At 37.7% G+C, this 20,547-nt stretch overlaps 1 protein-coding gene across 4 annotated transcripts in view; it reads left to right on the top strand.

Moving 5' to 3' along the window:
• The window catches only part of ambra1a (autophagy/beclin-1 regulator 1a), an 82,386-nt gene that overhangs the window by 48,308 nt on the left and 13,531 nt on the right, over positions 1-20,547 (top strand). For all 4 annotated transcript variants that reach the window (XM_051901787.1, XM_051901786.1, XM_051901788.1 and 1 more), the window contains 3 exons: positions 2,079-2,218; positions 17,512-17,622; positions 18,518-18,750. In XM_051901787.1, coding sequence (XP_051757747.1) covers positions 2,079-2,218; positions 17,512-17,622; positions 18,518-18,750 — 484 coding nt within the window. The remainder of the gene's footprint in view (positions 1-2,078; positions 2,219-17,511; positions 17,623-18,517; positions 18,751-20,547) is intronic.

The following is a 20,547-nucleotide window of genomic DNA, read 5'->3' as shown; positions in this document are numbered from 1 at the left end:
CCGGAAAACAACAACAGGCTTCTGATATGAATCTTGGGAAAAACGTGGACAGGTGCACAATGCAAATTAACCACTACATACATTTGCCATAACAACGTCCCCACAGGGTGCCTGATTTCAGCTGTAGCTATAGCAACAGCACATTTGGTACATTTCATTATCTGCTTTTATGGTTGTTTGTTTACAGAGACGTTTCTCACTCACAATATGTTTATTTATTAGTTTCCATCATTTTATATTCTATAATTTCATTATGTTCCGTTTTCCCCTTGTGTCTTTGTTTATTAGAGGAGATCTCTTTGTTTTTTTTTTTGTTTTGTTTTTTTTAAGTGATATTTTCTCATATGGTAGTTAATGAATGGATTTAATATATCAGCATCGTTAATGTGTCTGCTTATTACCAGGATTAATTATACAACCGAGTGCAGAGAGAAAGAAAATGAACAAAGGTTAGCCCAAGGCTCTATTTCCAACTTTGCTGTGAACAACTTTTTCTACATATTAATTTTTTAATGTCATAGTCAATTTCATTCTCAAGTGGTAGCAAAGTACTCTTAATGCCACTTACCTGCCAATGTTCTCTAGTAGAGCTGATGTGTGGTTTCTTATTAGGACGTCGTTAGATGGGAAACTTGCAGTTAATTTCTGTGTAATATTTAAGAACTGAAAAAATGGACACTATCATTCAAAAGATTTTTTTTTTTTTTGATACTTTTAATTCAGCAAGGATGCATTTGATAGATCAAGAGTGACAGTACAGACTTTTTATAATGTTACAAAAAAATACTTTCAAATAAATTCTGTTATTTTGAACTTTCTATTCATCAAAGGATCCTGAAAAATGTATCATGTTCCACAATTGTTTTGAACATTGATAATAATAAGAAATGTTTCTTGAGCACCATCAGCATATTTGAATGATTACTGAAGGATCATGTGACTCTGGAGACTGGAGTAATGACTGCTGAAAATTCAGCTTTTTGAATGATACAGGAATAAATTACAAAATAGAAATATATTAATATACAAAACAGTTATTTTAAATTGTAATAATATTTCGCAGTATTACTGTTTAAACTCTATTTTGAATTAAATTAATGCAGCCTTTGTGTGTCGGATTTTTAATGGTCCATCTGGAAACAAAGATGCCATGAGGCCAAGCCCCCTCATGGAAGAAGAAAGCTGTCTTGTTTACAACTGTGACAATGAGCGCTTATCAGGATCAACTAAATGCTGGATTTTCAAAAGTATGTGAAGTTTGCGGCATATACTCTTTAAAATACGTCTAAGAGTTTTACACAGCGGTTTGTTATTGTAGGGACATCCACGTTACATTTTCATGCCCCTAAACATGAGGCAGAACAAAACGAACTGTGATTGGTTACCTTACATGTCAGTCAGACAGCCTCTGAGCGGTCCTTAACCAATGAAAGCTACTATGTAGTCTAGACCTTCTGCTGTCAGTCTAAAGGTCTGGCTACACAAGGCTAACTGACCCCAAACCTTTGAATGGTAGACTTAAAAAATATCCATTGTTCAAAAAATGAATCTATCAGGAGCTGCATTTCATTTTAGGAACTGAATCAGACTCATAGTAATAATTAGAGCTCCATACATCAACACTACTCATATAACTGTTTGAACTGCAAGCCTTTGTGGCTTTTATCCTTGTCCTGAATTTCATCTGTCTAGAGTAAAGTGAGAGAGAAAGAGTTTGTCTGTTGATCACTCATCTGCAGATGAATGAGACCGCTTTCTCTCTCCCTGGCAGACATGAGCTTGTCCTATTTTTGTCCTTTTTTTCTAGAGCCAGTGGAGTGTAAGTAGTATGCCAAGGCTGACAGACAGGGACGGGGGAATGGATTGGAAAGAAAGAGAAAGAGTACTTTGGAGAAAGAGATTTGACTTTTCAGTTTAGCCTCTCCTCAGTTGTGCTAGCAGTGCTTGTCAAATCTGTCACAGATTGCAGTCTACAGCGGAGAGCATGATGGAAGGTGCTGGCGACTGATAGAATGAGTGAAACTACTAAGAGGGCTGTGGGAGAGTTTAAAAGAGGTGTGTTCTTGTATGTTTTTCAGAGGGTGTTTGATGTGGTGTATCCAATGGCCCCAGACCAGCGGAGACATGTCAGTATAAATTCTGCACGTTGGCTGCCAGAACCAGGGCTTGGGCTCGCTTATGGAACCAACAAAGGAGATCTGGTCATCTGCAGACCTGTGTGAGTCTCCTATCCATCCCTTCATAGCTCACTCAGCCCTATTTGTGGGTCAGAAATCACTTTTTCTTTCCTTTTTTGTTGCATTAAAGAATAAAAGTGCTGTTGTAGGAGTTTTTTTTTTTTCTTCTTCTTTTTTTCAACTCAGCTGGACTCAAGATAATTGCTTGCCAAACATAATCAGCACTTTACTCATCTGCATGTGGGACATCAACAAATGAGAAATTATCCATAATGTTTACCATGATAAAACAAGTTGCGATGGTTTATACGGTGTGCATATAAAAACGTTTGGTTGTTCTGAAATGTTGAACTCCGTCTGTCTTTCCTCTGCTTTGCCCATCTGTTTTTGTTTTCTGGGTGAGAACTACACTGTTTTATGTTTATGTAAATGAATATCATACATCTCAAATACCTTCTTGGTTTTGTCAGTTCTTCAGCAGTTTAAAAAGAAGTTTTCCTACAAGCGTTTGGTGTTTGTTAACGAAACAGACACTAATTAATTCACTTCAAGGATCATTTTCCTCCACTGTATTTGGTTGTATAATTTGCAGCTTGGCTGTGGATGTTGCTTTTCTGCAAGTTTGTCATAATTATCATCAAGGTTACCGTGGATACATGAAGCCCACGTTGCCCCACAAACATTGTCTCTCCAATGTAAACACTCTCTCACTTCATTAATGCAAACAGCTTTGCTAATTAGAGAAAGCAAAAAAAAAAAAAAGCACCATACACAAACTCAGAGCCTTATTAGTAGTTTATGTACTCAGTCATGGTGTCCAGTGTTCAGAGATAATATTGTGTGACTTGGACACCAAAAAGCCCAATCGCTTTAGTCGTGACAGGAAATGATCTCTCTTAGTGTAATTTACACAGTAATTTATTCTTACTAACTTACTCACTACTACATATTGCAATTATTGATTAATCGTCTAATTGCGGTTATTTGATCTAATTGCAAATTATTTGAGAACTTCAATAACTGTGTAGTTTACATTTAAATTACATTTTGCCTTTTAAATAAAGGACATTTAAGCATGTCTCATTTTCCTGTGTGCAGGGAGCAGCAGGGGAGTCACAAAGGTCCATTATTTAATGTACCCAAAAATGAAAATTCTCTCTTTACCTTTATGCCATTCCAGATGTCTATGGCTTTCTTTTGTTTAACACAAACTGAGATTTTTAAAGAAATAATACATTTCCTGTGAGTCCATGTAAGTAATGCAAATGGATGGGTCCCTCAAAGTTGACGCTTCAAAACCCACACAAAATGAACAAAATCTTAATGATTGAGTCTGATCATTGAATAATTTATTCATTTATTCAATTTGTTCAAAACGGCTGATTTATTCAGGAACGAAGCGACTGTTTTTATGAATGGCTCAGTGAATCATTGATTCGCAGATTTGTTCAAAGACAGATTTATTCAGAAACAAAACAAAACACAGCTGTATGTTGCTCGGAGAAAGAGTTCTGCTTTGTTCAGAACTATTTTAATTGGCGAAATAGAGCGATAAACATTGACAACTTTGTGTCTAATGTGATTTAATATTAACTTTTTGTTTATTGAACTATAAAATCAATCACATTTGCAATTGTTCTAATATTAGGAAAAACAGCACTCTTACTCATATGATATTGCTTAAGAATATGGTTCCATCATTAATGAATAACTGCACAGGAACAAATTAGAAACACAATATTAACATTCTAGCTACACTGCAAAAACTACACTGTAAAAAAATTTTGCAGGTTATATGTTGATTGTTTCATTAAAAAATTTTCATTTGGTTCAACAACTAACATTCAGTTCACATAATTTAATTGAAACAACTGAACATTTTCAATTAATTGCAGCAAGTCAACATAAAATTTTGAGATCTGACCTCCAAAATCTTTACAGTGTACTATTAACTAACAAGAAACTGATTAACGAATTAGTAAGTAATAGCGCTTAGCTGAATGAGGTGGCTCACTATTAGCTAATCAGTAACTACTATTTTTTTTTTCATACCTCCAAGAGGACTACAAAGAACTACCATATACAGGTTCATAATTAATGAAAGTAATGCACAATGTATAATTAATTCTAAAGTAAAGTTTATGGCAACCTACAGTAATGACTCAAGTATTCCTGAATCCTTCAGAAGGAATTACTAATTATACATTAATTATACATTATGCATTACATTCAAACGCTTCCGTGTGTATCTGTGTAAGCGCTCGGTGATGACTATTTACAGCATTTTTGAAGCGTTGAGCATTGAAGCCAATCACAGACATATCCGTTGGGTGTGTGAAAACAAAAGCCAATCAGAGGTGTTTACAAATCCACTCAACACTCAAAACGTCACATTTTTAAAATTTCAGTACCGACTTGGTACCGAAGTTGGTACTTTTGACAACTCTACTGTAAAATAAATCGCAACCCTAAAGTGTTATCTTTTTCCCTCATATCTTGAAATTTCCAACTCTGACTGGAGAGCACTATGTATATTAAAACTAAGGGGTGTCAAGTGATTTAAAGTTTATAATCTAATTAATTACACGATGGAATTAATTAATCTAATCGCAACTTCATCACACAAAATTTGGCTGAGAAATTACCCCTAAAAGATCATTTAAAGTCATTATTGTGTTAAATAAGAAAAGCATCAACTAGACATTTAAAAAAAATAGCTTTAGAAAAAAATCGTCTTGTTGAATTTGAATTCTCAACAGAGAATTTATTACACACAAACTTTTAGGCTTCAACTGCCATAAGGGTGAATAAATGATGACAGAATTTTCATTTTTGGGTGAACTCTACCTTTAAAGTTTTTTTTTATTAATATGGAAAATGATTTATTTATTTTTTTATGAAATGATACTCTAAATAAGAAACTAAAACTGCCATTAAGTGGTGGTAAATGTCTAAATGAGTAAGTCATTGAGTTACTCATTCATTCGATTAGTTCAAACGGCTGATTCATTCAGGAATTAAGTAAATGGCTCTCTTTATGAATGGACCATTGAATCATTAGTTCACCCGATTGATTCCTTCAAAATGCTGATTCATTCAGAAAAGAAACACCTCCGTGTTGCTCTGAGACATACAACAGTTCTGCTCTGGATTTATAGGTAATATTTTCGTTAACAAAATTGAGCAAAAGCGGAAAATATTGTGTCTAAAATATAACAATATATTAACTCATGTATAAAATCACTATCACATTTGCACTCGTGCAAAAACAGCACTTGTGTGATTGATATTGCATTCATTACTCATATCATGATATAAGTAAATATGAGACTACAACTCATACATGGGCATTTTTGCCCTGATATCTTGAATTTTAAAGGCATTCTAACTGCATTCTATAGGCTCCATCACGCAGTGAGTTGTTGCCCTGCCTCATGTTCGTCACCTATCAACTTTATGAAATGTAAGACGCACTACATAGGTCTGGGGCGGGGCAGGTGCATTAAATGCGTTAATAATTTGTATGTGTTATTTTTTTCCCATAACTAATTTAATTAAGTTAGCATTACGTGTTAAATGGACAGCCCTAATTAACCCTTTAAAACCAGATGTGTCGTCGGCTACACATCCAACCAAGCTGTATTCATGTTACCGTAACTCATGAACCGTTTGCGCTATCGTAACAATTCAAATTGCTACAGACAGTAGACAACATGGGCTTTTCAGCAATTTCAGCAAATGGCAGCCGCTTTTGGGGAGAGTGGGTGGAAGGAGGATTTAAACTGAGAGATATGGAGTGTGGCAGTTTAGGGAGTTTTGAAACGCATAAATAATAGAAGAAACAAACAAAAACATGGCACGGAGTACAGTCGATTGGGATGATTTTTGATGAGACTTGGGAGGAGGCTAAGTGAGACTCGCATTTTGCATTTGTTGTGTGCATCTGTATAATGTGTCCGTGCGGTAAATGTATGCATGCATGTATGCATGTATGAAAAAATTTTCTCCTGAATGAAAACTGTGCAACCAATTGTCACAAAAAGACTTGTATATATGTAATATAGTTGAATTTTCAAGTTTGAAGTGTTAAGATTCTTTCGATCATCATTTTTCTCTTTTTTTCTAAATAAAAATCAGAATTTTTATTCGTTTTTTTTATTTTTTTTATTTTTGTCTATTTAAATTCTATTTACAAACTTACCATATATTAATGGTCAATAACTGTAATTTATTGAAAGCCAGTTGTTTTCTGAAAAAAATGACACCTTGCACTTGAAGATAGCACATTGTTTGAGAATTTTATAATAAAAAAACAACATAATATGTGAAAACGGGCTATTTTAGCTTTAGGTTCTAAAGGGTTAAAACATATAATTTTAAAATATTAAAATCACATTGAAAGGATCGATATGATCGATAATAATCAAGTGCAAATGGCGCTATGCTGATGAATAGGATTGCATTTGTCATCGCAAAGATGGTTCTAGAAACTAACCATTTGTTGTGTTCCTAAATGAATTGTATTGTTGAGTACTATTTTGAAAAGTGTTGTGAACGGAAGTACATGAGTAAACAAGATTAAGTTCGCTACTCCTGTCTTGTGTGCTTCATTGTTTTATAACTCCTGACAGATACCACAAATTGGCAATGAGGATTAGGCCTTTTTTCACTATAGTTGGTCACGAAGATGGCTGTTGCTAACATGCCTTGCCCGAGTTTTTTCCTGCCTTGCCCTAGTAAGGGCAAGGCAGTAGAATGGGGAAAAAAATGTTTTGCGTGAGTTTTTATGGCGAACATTATTTTAGAACGGCTGTTAACTCCTTGGCGATGCGTCATGCAACCACATAATGACGTGTGGCATATCGCATTTATTTAGTGTTTTTTTATTCAAAATATTCACAAACTTGTTAACTATATTATGAATTATATGATATATTCCGATTATCTAATATGTTGAAGTGAATGTGTTTTTTTCGTTTAAACACCTTTATAATGATCATGTTGGTTGATATATATATAATGCGCAATGAGTTTGCACCGCAATTCAGAGGATCTGTCGGATTTACATCACGTAAATTCATTAATTTCTTCCCGAAATACATAAAAGTAAGTGGCCGGTGAACTGGGAGAAGAATAGAGTAAACTTTATTGTTTCATACACAATGTATCTCTGATATGAATAAAACACTTTGTCAAATTATAATTGAAAAGATCATTGCAGCTTCCATAGACATCAGTGTAGGGAATTTGAATTTAACAAACTATTCAGTTTAAATATCTATTTAAATGTCGGAAACCTCAAATAAACATTATGTGGTTGAAAACACTGAATAGTTGTGAAATATGAAAAGCTCTGATTGCGTCCATGCCAGTCAAAGCGCGAAAGCATGTTTAGCAGTGCACTGAACTTTCTAATCACATTGGTGTGATCGTACGCATCAAAGGCAAATCAATCACGTTTCGGAGGTGAAAGAATTTGTCCCCACAAATTGAAACTGAGGGGGCACAAATCAGACCTGAGGGGGCAGTGCCTTCTTTTGCCCCCCCCCCGTGACGCCAGGCCTGCACGAAATATTCAGCTCATATGCCCAGCATTAAAAGCACAGCGACTATATCTACTTCTGACTCACAGACTTGTGTGGTGGATCTTCCGTATCTATCCTGCCCTACAGCACTTATGTTTGCCGTTTCAGTAACGTTGTGCTGTTGCAACACACAGCCAGTCTTGTGACGTACTCAAAAGCCCAAATTCCGGTGGTTGGATGTTTGTCAACGAACAATTCCTTTCATGACCACTCAGCTCCTGCTAGTTCTTCATTGTGGACAAAGGTACCACACTCATGGGGAGGGACCTAATGTCTACACTGCATGTGAGGATTGAAAACAATCAAGTCCTGCCTCCTAATCCCCTTCCTGTGCCAGTCTTTCAGTGCACTGTTGCTGAGTCAACTGAGTTTGGATGTGCTAAAAGCTTTAAACACCGCATAAAGCTGGATGAAACGGTCATGCCTGTGCACCAAAAACGTTGCCGTCTGCCGCTCTTTGTTTGTAGCAGTGTGTCAGAGGAATTAAATTACTTGCCAGCGGCTGAGGTGTTAGACTGCATTGACTCCTCTGCACCAATTATTGTTACGCATAAAAAGTCAGGTAAAATTAGGATGTGCGTTGAACTCAGAGAGCCAAATAAAGCAGTGATTGTGGACTCTTTTCCGTTGCTACACATGGATGAACTACTCTATGCTCTAAAAGGTTCTGCTCTAAAAGGTACCATCGACCTGACTAATGCTTGCTACCACGTGCCGCTGCATGAGGACTGTATTACTCACGACGCACTCTTCCGTTTTTTGTTGTGTTCCTTATGGATTGGCTTCAGAGCCTGCAACATTTCAGAAGATGATGACCATCATCCTGGCTGGCTTGTCAGAGGTTGAAAATTAACTGTACAACATTATTATCCACTGACATGACATGTATATGCATGTCAAAGCACTTCAAGTGGTCTTACAAGGACTAGAATCTACTGGCTTGCAGTTCAATAAAGACAAGTGTCTGTTTCAGTGGAGGGTCTTCTTCCTCATGAATCACATGTACAGGTGATTTTTCAATGCCCCTACACCTTCTGATGCATCTACTTTACGCTCTTTATTTGGACTTATGTCATGGTACAGTAAGTTTATTCTTATTTTTGCCACCATTGTAGCTCCAAGATCCAAATGGATTCAGCTGGTCAAAGGAGGCTGAACAAACTTTGACCAAAGCTAAACGACTGCTAGAAAACAGCTCTGCTTTGGCATTGTTCAACCCCACACAACACACGATTGCCTCCACAGATGCTTCTGACTGTGTTCTGGGAGCCATATTTTCTCAGGTCAGCTCGGATGGCATTGAACAAACTGTGGCCTTTGCATCACGTATGCTGTCTACAGCTGAGCGTAAATATGCCACGGTGGAAAAGGAAGCGCTAGCATGGGTGTGGGCTGTTGAGAGGTGGCTTATGTATCATCAGGCACTGACAACCCTGCTTACGACTAAGGGTGTCATCCGTGCTGGACTTCGTGTAGCAAGGTGGTCTTTACTTCTCATGTCATTTAATTATGATGTGATGTACCACCCAGATATCCAAAACGCCCCTGATTATGTCACGTTTGCCCTTACCTGCTTCTCCTGCAGATAATGCTGTTGCTCCAGCTCCTGTTAATGAGGAGTTTGTTGCTTTTCTATCTGCTGCCTGTAATTTTCTGTCTGCTTCTGATGTTCATGCTGCATGTGCTTCTTGTCCTGCTCTAACCAAACTTTGTACACAGATTTCTAATGGTTGACCTCCTTCACCCAAGGGACTGGATGTTGAATTCACCTGCAGAACACCAATGAAGATATTTTTAATGAAAACCGAGAGTCCCTCCATTGACACACGAGAACAAACCTCATCGGTCCTTGCGGAAGCTCAAATGTGCTGTGTAACACACAAGAATGAACCTCATTGGTCCTTGCGGAAGCTCAAATGTGTGCGTTGATGAATGTTTATATGTGAATAAAAGCCTAAATTAAATCTGTTTATCGTATAAAGCAATCGTGTCTCTTCAGAAAATTTGAACTAAACCGCTCTATTCATATGGATTAGTTTTACGATCTCTTTATGAACTTTTTGAAGCGTCAACTTTGTGTAGACTGTCAATGGAGAGACAGAAATCTCTCTGATTTCATTAAAAATATCTTCATTTGTGTTTTGAAGATGAACGTAAGTGTGCCTTTGGAACAACATCAGGGTGAGTAAATGATAGAATTTAAGTTTTTGGGTGAACTAACCCTTTAAGGGCAACTTTGTCTTCCGAGGCTCACAGCTGATTGCACTTGCTGCTTTTTGACCTGTGCTGATCTCCATAGCGCACAAAGGACATCAGGGAAATGTGAGAACCAAACAATACCTTTGTTATCTCTATTGGTGGCCAGGGATGGATGCTCAGGTTCATGATGCTGTTCATTCCTGACAAGTGTGTCAGCTCAATGACAAAACTGTCAAGTCACATCCTGCTCCTCTCCAGCCAGTGCCGCTGCAAGATGGACAATAACAGAAAGTGGCTGTGGATATAGTCAGGCCATTTGACACTGCTGCATCCGACTGCAGGTTTGCTATAACATTAACAGATTATTATAGAAAATTGCCTGAGGTCTCCTTTACTCACACAGAAATAAACCACAGAATCAGTAGTGACAGTCATCAGTCTTCAGTCTTCAGCCACCATGGAAATCCACTGAGTAGAGTTACTGATAACAGTGTTCAGTTTACGTCTGCTGCTTTCACAGCTTTTCTATATTCATCACCATTGTTCTTCTCTCTACTACTCGGCAACTATAGAGAGGTTCAGCAGTGTGCTCAAACACACTGTCCAAATGGCCATCCAGCAACATCAGCCATGGAAATCTGTGGTAACTGACTTCTTGCAGGTGCACCGTGCCACTCCAGATGCTGCAACTGGTACTTCACTCTTTCAGCTCCTCTTCGGCTGGCAAATGCGCACAAGGCTGTCTTTTTTGCCATCTGCTTCTGTGGACCTACCAACTGACTTGACTGTTCGTCGAAGGGTTATGCGGCTGCAACACTAAATGAAAAAGTACACTGATGCTAAGCAGGGTGCTCACACTCCTTGTTTCCAGGAAGGGGATAAAGCGAGAGTACGGAGCACCTTGCACGTTCCTAAGGGACACAGAAAGTTTACTGATCCTCTCACGGGTGCCAAAAGACTTGGGGTGGGTACATACATTCTTAGTGATGGAAAGACATGGAATGCTTCCCATCTCACTACATTTTCATGCACACCAACAACTCCGGCTGAGAACACTGCTCACACACACTCATACCACTAGCCCTAAACATGATGTTCGGAAGCATAGTTGGTTAAACTACTATGTTACTTAGATCCGATGTAATATTCTGTTATTTAAACAAAGGGAAAATGTTGTGTTCATAAGTGAATTGTATTGTTGACTACTATTTTGAAAAGTGCTCTGACATAACGTGTGTGAGAATGGGAGTAAATGAATAAAGATGGATGAAGTTCACTACTTCTGTCTTGTGTGCTTCATTGTTTTATAACTCCTGGCAGATACTTCACCATTTCACCTGTTCCAAAAGTGGTCAAATGAGCAATGGACGAACTGCGAGAATACATTCTTATATAAAGACATTATGATGTTGAAAAGTGATGTTTGAGCAGCTAATTTTTTTAAATCTTTTCTGACCCTGTGTCCTAATAAACTGCAGCACGAATGCAACGTCTCATTGAACGTGAACTGTTGGGAATCGTCGGGAAACACTCAATACCATATAAAATAAGAATTCTACATAGCATTTACTACACTGGGCACAGCAGAAAGGTGGCAGCACTCAAAAAGACTCTCTTGCGATGTTTTTGCAGACATGCGTGTTCAAATAAACATTTTAAAAGTGTACCTGCTGCATATACAACATTACTTATGGTATTGACGATACTGCCGTTTAAAAAATACAGTGGTATCACCAGTATTTTGAAGCTTTAGTATCACAATACTACCGTAGTACCGGCATACCGTGCAACCCTAGGGCTTACATCACGTTTCACAAGGTGCTGACGTTCACATCAGGCTGACAGTTGACCGGTAGCGATGGTTTATAGTTTTCATAATCATATGAAATCAAGAAAATCATAAGGGCCTATTTAATTTTCCAAGTAAAAAATATTTTAAAAATAATGTATTAGGCTTACACTGTAAGTGACATGAGAAAAACAATTCGTTAATCACAATTATTTGTTTGACAGTGATCAGCACAAAATTCATGATCGTGACTACTCCCACGCACACATGTTCCCATCAGAAAATTATGGAAAACTGTTTTCACAATCTATTCTTTCCAACAAAGGCTTTATGCTGCAGTCACGCCATTTCATAATTACCATAATTATTAGATGATAACCTGGAACATTTTACTTGGAGATGTTCACGCCCTCTGACCCCTCTGATGCATTTCTACGGCAACACTAATAACGGAAATAAGTGTGTAATTTGAGTAATCAGTATACAAAACCGCAATACAACAAGTAACAGATGTTATGCTAATACCTTATTAATAAACATAGAGTTTTAGCAGGACATTAGATATTCAACTTTATGCTAGCTATGCTAAACTGTATTCTATATCTTTTTTGTTGTCCAGATTATTCATGCAATATTATTACATTAACAATAGTTAATTATAGAAATTTTTGTTAAATGGAAAAATAATGTGAAATAACTGAATACAACTTTATTTTACTGTTAAAGCTGCTGCCATTTCTGAGTTTCCGCATGATGGTGCAGTGGTCAGGTGACACAAGTCGGAGTTTACAGATTGTAATTACGAGTTCTACGAAGATGTGAATGCTTTTTACTAGTTGGAATCTCATAATTACGGTAACTCTGACATGGCATGAAGCACCATTATTCAAGTCATCCTTTAAATTCATGTAGCGTACATGCTGTTGTTTCATGCCCAGGTTTCCCGTCCTTGTCCTAGACTGTAATTAATAAATAATTGTAATAGTCCTCTTGGTGGCATTCCTTTCCAGAGCTCCCCTCGCTGATCCTCAGTTAGTCTTTGGTCTTTCTGAGCAGATTTCGCAAGCATGCTGTAAACAGTATGTCAGCCGTGCTTAGAAAACATACCTTTTCCAGTAGATTTTTAAAATGTGCATGATTTTTTGGCTGATATCATCTACAACCTCTGTTTGAAGTTGTAAAGTGCCCAAGTCCACAGCAGCATCCCATTTTACATATCCTTAAACCAACCATTCTCTGCCCCCTGGATCTAAACCTACCCATGTCCACCCCCTGGATCAAGATCCAACTCCTCCCACTTTACATATCCCTAAACCTACCTGTCTCTGCCCCCTGGATCTCGTGTTCTGCAGTGAGGGGCTACTGGCTCATTCAGGTGTGAGTCATGGTCCAGTCATGCTCCAAGATCCATGAAAAGACCAAGGCCTTGAAAATATGGTCTTTGACTTTTTTCATGGTCTTTGGTCTTATGGTATATATATATATATTTTCATGGTCTTATGGACTTGGGAGCATCAGGACTCAGTCTAGACTCAGACTCGACCCTCTTCTGGTCTCGATCTTGATTTGGGCTTGAGTGAGCTGGTCTCAATTACAACACTGACTGCTTAACAGGATGTGTTGCATTCAGAGATGGCAACTTTTATAAGGGATCAATGCTATTTTGAAGACAACATTTAACCCTACTCTTTGTTGGGCTGTTCATTTGATTCTTTGTTAATATATAGTCAGGTTGTTTGTCTCATCTCTGTACATTTATTAACCAGAAGTTCAGAATTAGAGGTCTGCACAGGCTTTAAACTGAAGCCCAAGCCCGGCCCGTACCCAAGATCATTTGACCCGAACCGAACCCGACCGGTACTGTTAAAGTTTAAGACCGACCCAAACCCGAAATCCGCCGCTGTAGAGATGTAGCCAAGACAGCTTTGTAAGACATACACTGCACATAACCGCTAAGCTATTTATTGGTTGAAAAGACAAGATCATATAATGCAAGGTTTAAACATTTAAATAGACACATCAAGTGGTAGAAAAATTGTGTATGATTCAGAGAGACGGTAACGCGACTATTTGACTTGCTATCGCGCTTCATTTCATTCCTATAGTTTGCACTCATTCATTTATCTATCATACAGTGTTTTAAACATTTAAATACATATGTCAAATAGTAGAAAATGTTTATGATGCAGTAGGCCTATTTTATTGATGGTAGGCCTACTCTTGACAAAGCTTTCTGAGAGACATACACCGTGTGCAGAATTATTAGGCAAGTTGATTTTCTGATCATATTTTTTTCCAGACACATTTTACCAATTCCAACTACTATTACTTTTGTATTTAATCATTTATAAGTGATATATAATTGTGGTGACACTTTGCAATAAGGTTCATTAGTTAACTACATTAGTTAACATGAACTAATAATGAACTGCACTTCTACAGCATTTATTAATCATTGTTAATGTTAATTTCAACATTTACTAATACATTATTAAAATCTTGTTAACATTAGTTAATGCACTGTGAACTAACATGAACAAACAATGAACAACTATATTTTCATTAACTAACGTTAATGAAGATTAGTAAATACAGTAACAAATGTATTGCTCATGGTTAGTTCATGTTAGTTAATACATTAACTAATGTTTAACTAATGAACCTTATTGTAAAGTGTTACCATAATTGTTCAAAATGAAACATGCCTTATATTCAGGAGTGTATAATTATTAGGCAGGTTTTCTTTTACAGGCAAAATTAGGCAAAAAATGGATTTAACTCAGATTGATAGTGACTCTTTTAGAACCAGCACCACATCCTCTTGTACCACTGTTTGAAGAATTTATCTTCCAGAATCTGGCAGTAAGTTTTGGAAGATCATTTTTTATTCCATGTCTGCAAGATGAACTTTTCAGGATAGGAGACTAAAAATGAACTCCCACACCAGATTCTGGAAGATAAATTCTTCAAACAGTGTACAAGAGGATGTGGTGCTGGTCCTTCAAGAGTCACTCTCAATCTGTCTGTCTATAAAGCCTATGAAAAAATCACTCTTCATGTATTTCACAACACTTTAGCTTGTGATTTTTATTAAGTGGGGGTCATTTTTTAGGATTCTTTACCTAACCAAAGTCTCTGAGATCCTGACACCTTGCACTTCTGGAGACTCCAGGTAGCTTGCAGTTCTGGAAAATGGTAGCGCTGGAGACTAAAGAGTTGCTGATGGTTTCACACCTAATTCTTCACCTTAATTCTTCATCTTAATTCTTAATTCTTTTGCAGTTAACGTGTCTTTTCTTCTCCACCTGTTTTTGTCTGACTTTGCTGACCCAATGTGCATTTTGCTGTCCATTGGTCATGCCTTAACTTTGCAATTTCTAGTATTGCATTAGTATTGCATCCTTCTCATGTGCATTTAATCATTTTTGACTTTTCAGTCTGAGTTAAATCGCTTTTTTGGCTCATTTTGCCTGTAAAAGAAAACCTGCCTAATAATTATGCACACCTGAATATAAGGAGTTTTTCACTTTCAGCCTTCATGAACAATTATATATCACTTATAAATGATTAAATACAAAATTAATAGTAGTTATTAAAATTGATGTGGTTTGGAATTGGTAAAATGTGCTTGGGGAAAAAAATATGATCAGAAAATCAACTTGCCTAATAATTCTGCACACGGTGTAGAGACGCGCAGCTATTTGATTGTGCTCAGTTTACACTCATTTACTTAACACACATTATTGCTTAGTAATTTTAGAGGTTTATGTATAATTTTGTGCTATCCCATGGCTCACCTGTTATCCAGCAAACACGAGGAGTGACTGTGACTGATGAATATTTTTCCTATTATTCGTTAGATGTTGCAGTGCAGCTTTCCCTGCATCATTTGGCAGTGTAATACGTTTTCCCTCAGTAATTGTTTGCCTTATCACACTCATAGTTAAGGTTTGAGTGCCGTCTGCTTTGTTGTAACCGAAAGAGCGCATGATAGCGGGGGCATGCGCAAAACAGTTCTGTTAAAATTATATAGCTACTAAATGTGCTTCCACTCTCGTGCGCTCTTTCAGCCACAACACAGCAGAGAAACCTATAGTTTTTCTTAGTTACAAACCCAAAGACACTCATGAAACATTAGCCCGAACAGGTAGCAGACCTCTATTCAGAATATGTCTTCACCTTTCTCTGAACGCAGCTAGGACCACACACAGCTCTCTCTCTCTCTGTCAGTAACCATAAAGCTCTTATACTACAGCTTTTGATGGACATCGGAGGGAGAGGGATCGATCCGACTGAAACTGGTAATTAGCCTCCAGTGGTTCCAGATATCAGCCTACTCTCATGCTGGGAAACACCCACTTATTATGATGTGTTGAAAAAAGATCAATTTTAAAGTGCACAAATATTGATTATGTTCAAGAATGCCTTCATAACTTGTCTCCTGTTCATTAAAGAGCACCATCAGCTCAAAGCAGTGGTTATTCTGTGTTATACACTGTAATACCCCCCAGAAATTAATTACTGTAGCTCAATAATGTGCAAGTATTCATCACTTCTCACAACTTTCTCCACCTTTTTGACCTGCTACACTCTTCAAACAGAAATCAAAGAGTTGTTTTGCTTTCCTTTAGTTAGACTCCCTTAGAGAAATGAGAAAGAAACAAACGGACAGAGAGAATAGTAGAAGGGAAAAGGGGGCAAGAAAGAGAGCTGGACAGGCCCACTGGGAGGCAACATCTCTAGGAACTCTTGGTTGGAGACAGGTGCGCGGGATGGTTGGATGAAGTGGATGTCAGCCGCGGCAACTATGGGACTGTCTGTGCTATGCTAATGAGCAAAGATGCATTGTGGGAGTCCGTGGGGAGTATAGCGAGTTTCTTTGAGCTAGGCAAATGAGCAGTCAACGAACTACAGCTCTGACATAGCAGAGAAAGAGAGAGGTTTCTTCTTCTGTCTGCTGTTGTTTAAGCTCAGCTCTTTGTTCTCATGCTGTGTTTGCTGAAGTTTTTGTCTGTATTTAAGCCCGACAAAGAACAGTGTGGGTTTCCCAAAGTCATAGCAGAATCATTAAAGGATTCGTTCACCCAAAAATGAAAATTTTCATTAATTAATCAACCTCATGTCGTTCCAAACCCATAAGACCTTTGTTCATCTTCATAACACAAATTAAGATATTTTTGATGAAATCTGAAAGCTTTCTGTCCCTCCATAGACAGCAATGCAACTACCACTTTTAAGGCCCAGAAAGGTAATAAAGACATTGTTAAACTAGTCAAATCGCAAAAAAAGAAAAGAAAAGAAATTGTTAAATAAAGTGCACAAAAAGTATTCTTGTCACTTAATAAGATTAAGGTTGAACCACTGTAGTCACATGTCTTTACTACCTTTCTGGGCCTTGAAAGTGGTAGTTGTGTTGCTGTCTATGGAGGACAGAAAGTTCTCTGATTTCATCAAAAATATCTTAATTTGTGTTTCGAAGATGAACAAAGGTCTTACGGGTTTGGAACGACATGAGGGTGAGTTAATGACAGATATTTCATTTTTGGGTGAACTAACCCATTAATGAGAGTGGATTTTTTTTTTTTGCTAATGCTTTATTTCTGGGGGAAAAAAATCTTTTTACTCTGTACCCTGATTCATGGGATGTTTGTCTGATTTTGTTTATATCTATATGTGACATTGTCCATGAGCCTTACCTGGACTTCTCACTCTCTCTTTCTTTGTCTGCCTGTGTATGTGACCATGGAAATATACCGTGCAGTGATGTACATTCAGATGGCAACGGCACTTCTGAACACTCTGAGAGAATGTTCACCATCAATAATGGTGGAGGGGTTGGAACCAGCAGCAGCAGGGGTGGAGACAGGGCAGGGTGAGTATGAACTAATAAAAATTAAAATAAAATAAAACATAAAAAAAATATATATATATATATATATAATTTTTATTCATTGGTTAGGCAAATTGAGTATATTTCCAAGAGCTGTTTCATTAATAGCTTTTCATCCTTTTTGTTGTGAATGTGATATGATATATATTGTATATCAGAGGATTCGCCTCCTTTCAGAGCAGCCCTCCAATCGCTGTCCAAGGTCCAGGCAATAGCAGCGTGTCACGTAGTGGACGTGCATGATAGCAGAGCACAGCTGTAAGGCACAACTGCTGCTAATTAGGCCTTCTCACAGCTGCCATGATTCCAGCATGTTTTGCTGACACTTATTTAGAAAAAAGCCTAGTGATGTGTGTTACTGCTGATCCCATGTTGTTGGTTTTCATTCTCTGACACGCTGGTGCAACACTTGTCCACAGTGGACTTAATGAGACATCTTAGTCCATTCTACAGCAACAGTGCTTCACCTAAAATTGTGATGGAATATGGAGCATAACCTTCCTGGCCATTATATTGCCAGAACAGATTCAGACTCATGACTGGATTAGGTGGCTGAGAGGAAGGCCACAACAGCATAAGACTGTAGCTGAGTCACTTCTTCTTGTAGTATTCTCATTTGTAAGTTATTTTAAATTTATTGTGATAAGTCCTGACTTAAACTTCTATGAAAGAAAACAACCTTATGTCAGAAAAGATTGAGCTTTACCTAGCAAGCAGTTACACAGACACATATCCTGTTCTATCTAAAGCTCCTTCAGCCCTGTGCAGAATTTAACTCTCTGTCATATCAGATCAAATTGGAATTTGCCTGAAGACTGTGTGATGATGTTGTGAGATTTTGTGTAGTCAACTCGTCACTCATCCTCCTTGTTTGTAGGAACAGCAGGACTGACTGGCGCTCACACAGAGAGATGGGCCTGATGAATGCGATTGGTCTGCAGCCACGACATCCTGCCCCCACTGTTACATCACAGGGGACGCAGACACAGACTTTACAGCTACAGAATGCGGAGACACAAACAGACCATGACCTTCCAGATAACCCTGAGCAGCCCAGCACTTCTCAGGGGTCACAGGTTACTGATGGTCAGACATCATTACTGAGCTCAGGTGAGGTTTGTCATTGAGATGAAAAGATAAATCAATCCTTGGTTAGTTTTCCTTCTCTTTGCTCTGACATATTGATTGCTTCTCTCTCCTCCTGACTGCAAAAATATTCTGTATCCACAAAACATACTTTTAATCATTTAGACAGTCTCGCCAATATGAATAAAATCAATCAGATTCTGTTTTCAATTTTTATACTGTATGTAACCCAATTTGGCAATCCCAAATGGCAATCCCATGGCAATACTGTATATGTTTACATGTGCACCACATGTACTCTGTGCATGCAAAAGAGCAGCATTTAGTGTCAGTGTTACCATAGCAACAAGAATCTGTCAGTGTTCCTGTCAGAGAACTTTCATTACCTCAAAGACTTTTTTGAAGTCATTGTTCCACAAGTTCTTTCATTCCCTCCTTTAGAATATTAAACTTTCCTTCACAACAGTGTTGTTATTGTTAACTGAAACTGTTTAAAACAGTGTTTGTAAATTAAAATAAAACAAAATTAAAATAAAATATAAATATTAGATGAAAAACTTAAAAATTAAGAAATTATTTAGGCTCCTTAATTGGGATCGAGCTTAGTCATATCATTTGTTTTCGATTGAAGTGTTTACATAATAAATTTTCATTCCATTTGAGGTTTTACTTGAATTTATGGATTATTGGGCTTCATGTAAACATAGCTCTTGGTTAGTTTTGTGTTATTTGTCATTCTGTGGCCTTTAGTGAGAAGCCTGAGAGGTGAGGAGAGAAGATTGGGTGCTGCATTTTGTCCTTATGCTAATGGTAATTACAGGGAACAGGAGAGGCCACTCCACTGGGCGCCCAACAGATGAATCTCTTAAGTTAATGTGTGTGTAGTATTGCTCTCATGTTTAATGGCGGTTAGCTTCAGAGAGAGCATTTATGCCAGAAAACACTACATTGCATCTCTCTTTCCTGGTACCAGCCATATTCTCTCCTCAGTCAGCCTCCAGTACCCATCAGCCCACTTTAGCTCTCTGCTCTTATTACTCTTATTCCGCATGTCGCTTTTAGCAACATGCCAAACAGATGAATAAGCATGTCTCGATGAAGCTTAACTATTTTGAGATCCCAGATATAAATTGCAGAAATAAGCAGTAACCCAGCTGACATTTGTATTTTTAGACCGTTGGGCTGTTTAAATGTGTTTTATTTATAAACATGGTTATCAGTCAGAGCTGCTGCTGGAATGATATGTCTGATATAATGCCTGGTGGGAGCTCAGCTTCAGAAGAGTCAGATCATAGTGTGTGCAATATTTAGCAGCACATAATTAATCATACACTTTTTTTTCCCCCCATATCTATAGATTGTAGTTGTAAATCTGACCATCTGTCTGAAGTTTCTAATCAAGTTTTATTTATTTGTCATTTGCACAGCTAACATAAGGCTTTGAAATGCGTAAGATGAGGCTCAGATTGTAGAGTTTTGTACAGTACAGACAGTTGACCCTTCGCAAAGACCCGCCCCCCTTATTTGCTTTTGCTACGTCTGACAAGCCATGGCACTCTCACGCCACACATCATGTTCTCACGCAGTGAAAAATACATCGCGGAGCAAAGAGGACACTGACAGTGCACCGACAGACAAGACAGAGCAGGTTACTTTTGGTATTAAACAAAGTCTCAGCTTTCAAATTTTGTCATTTTTTTTAAGAAATTAAAAAAAATAAATACCATTTTGCCATGACAGATCGCTGTAGCACCTCAGTTCAAGTGGCACAGGAACCGATCATCTCTTCCTACTAGCTATAGCATGAAATAAACATGAAGG

Source organism: Ctenopharyngodon idella, chromosome 7 (genome assembly GCF_019924925.1).
Source record: "Ctenopharyngodon idella isolate HZGC_01 chromosome 7, HZGC01, whole genome shotgun sequence".
In the NCBI taxonomy this organism is placed as follows: domain Eukaryota; kingdom Metazoa; phylum Chordata; class Actinopteri; order Cypriniformes; family Xenocyprididae; genus Ctenopharyngodon; species Ctenopharyngodon idella.
This window is presented reverse-complemented; position numbering and strand designations above follow the sequence as displayed.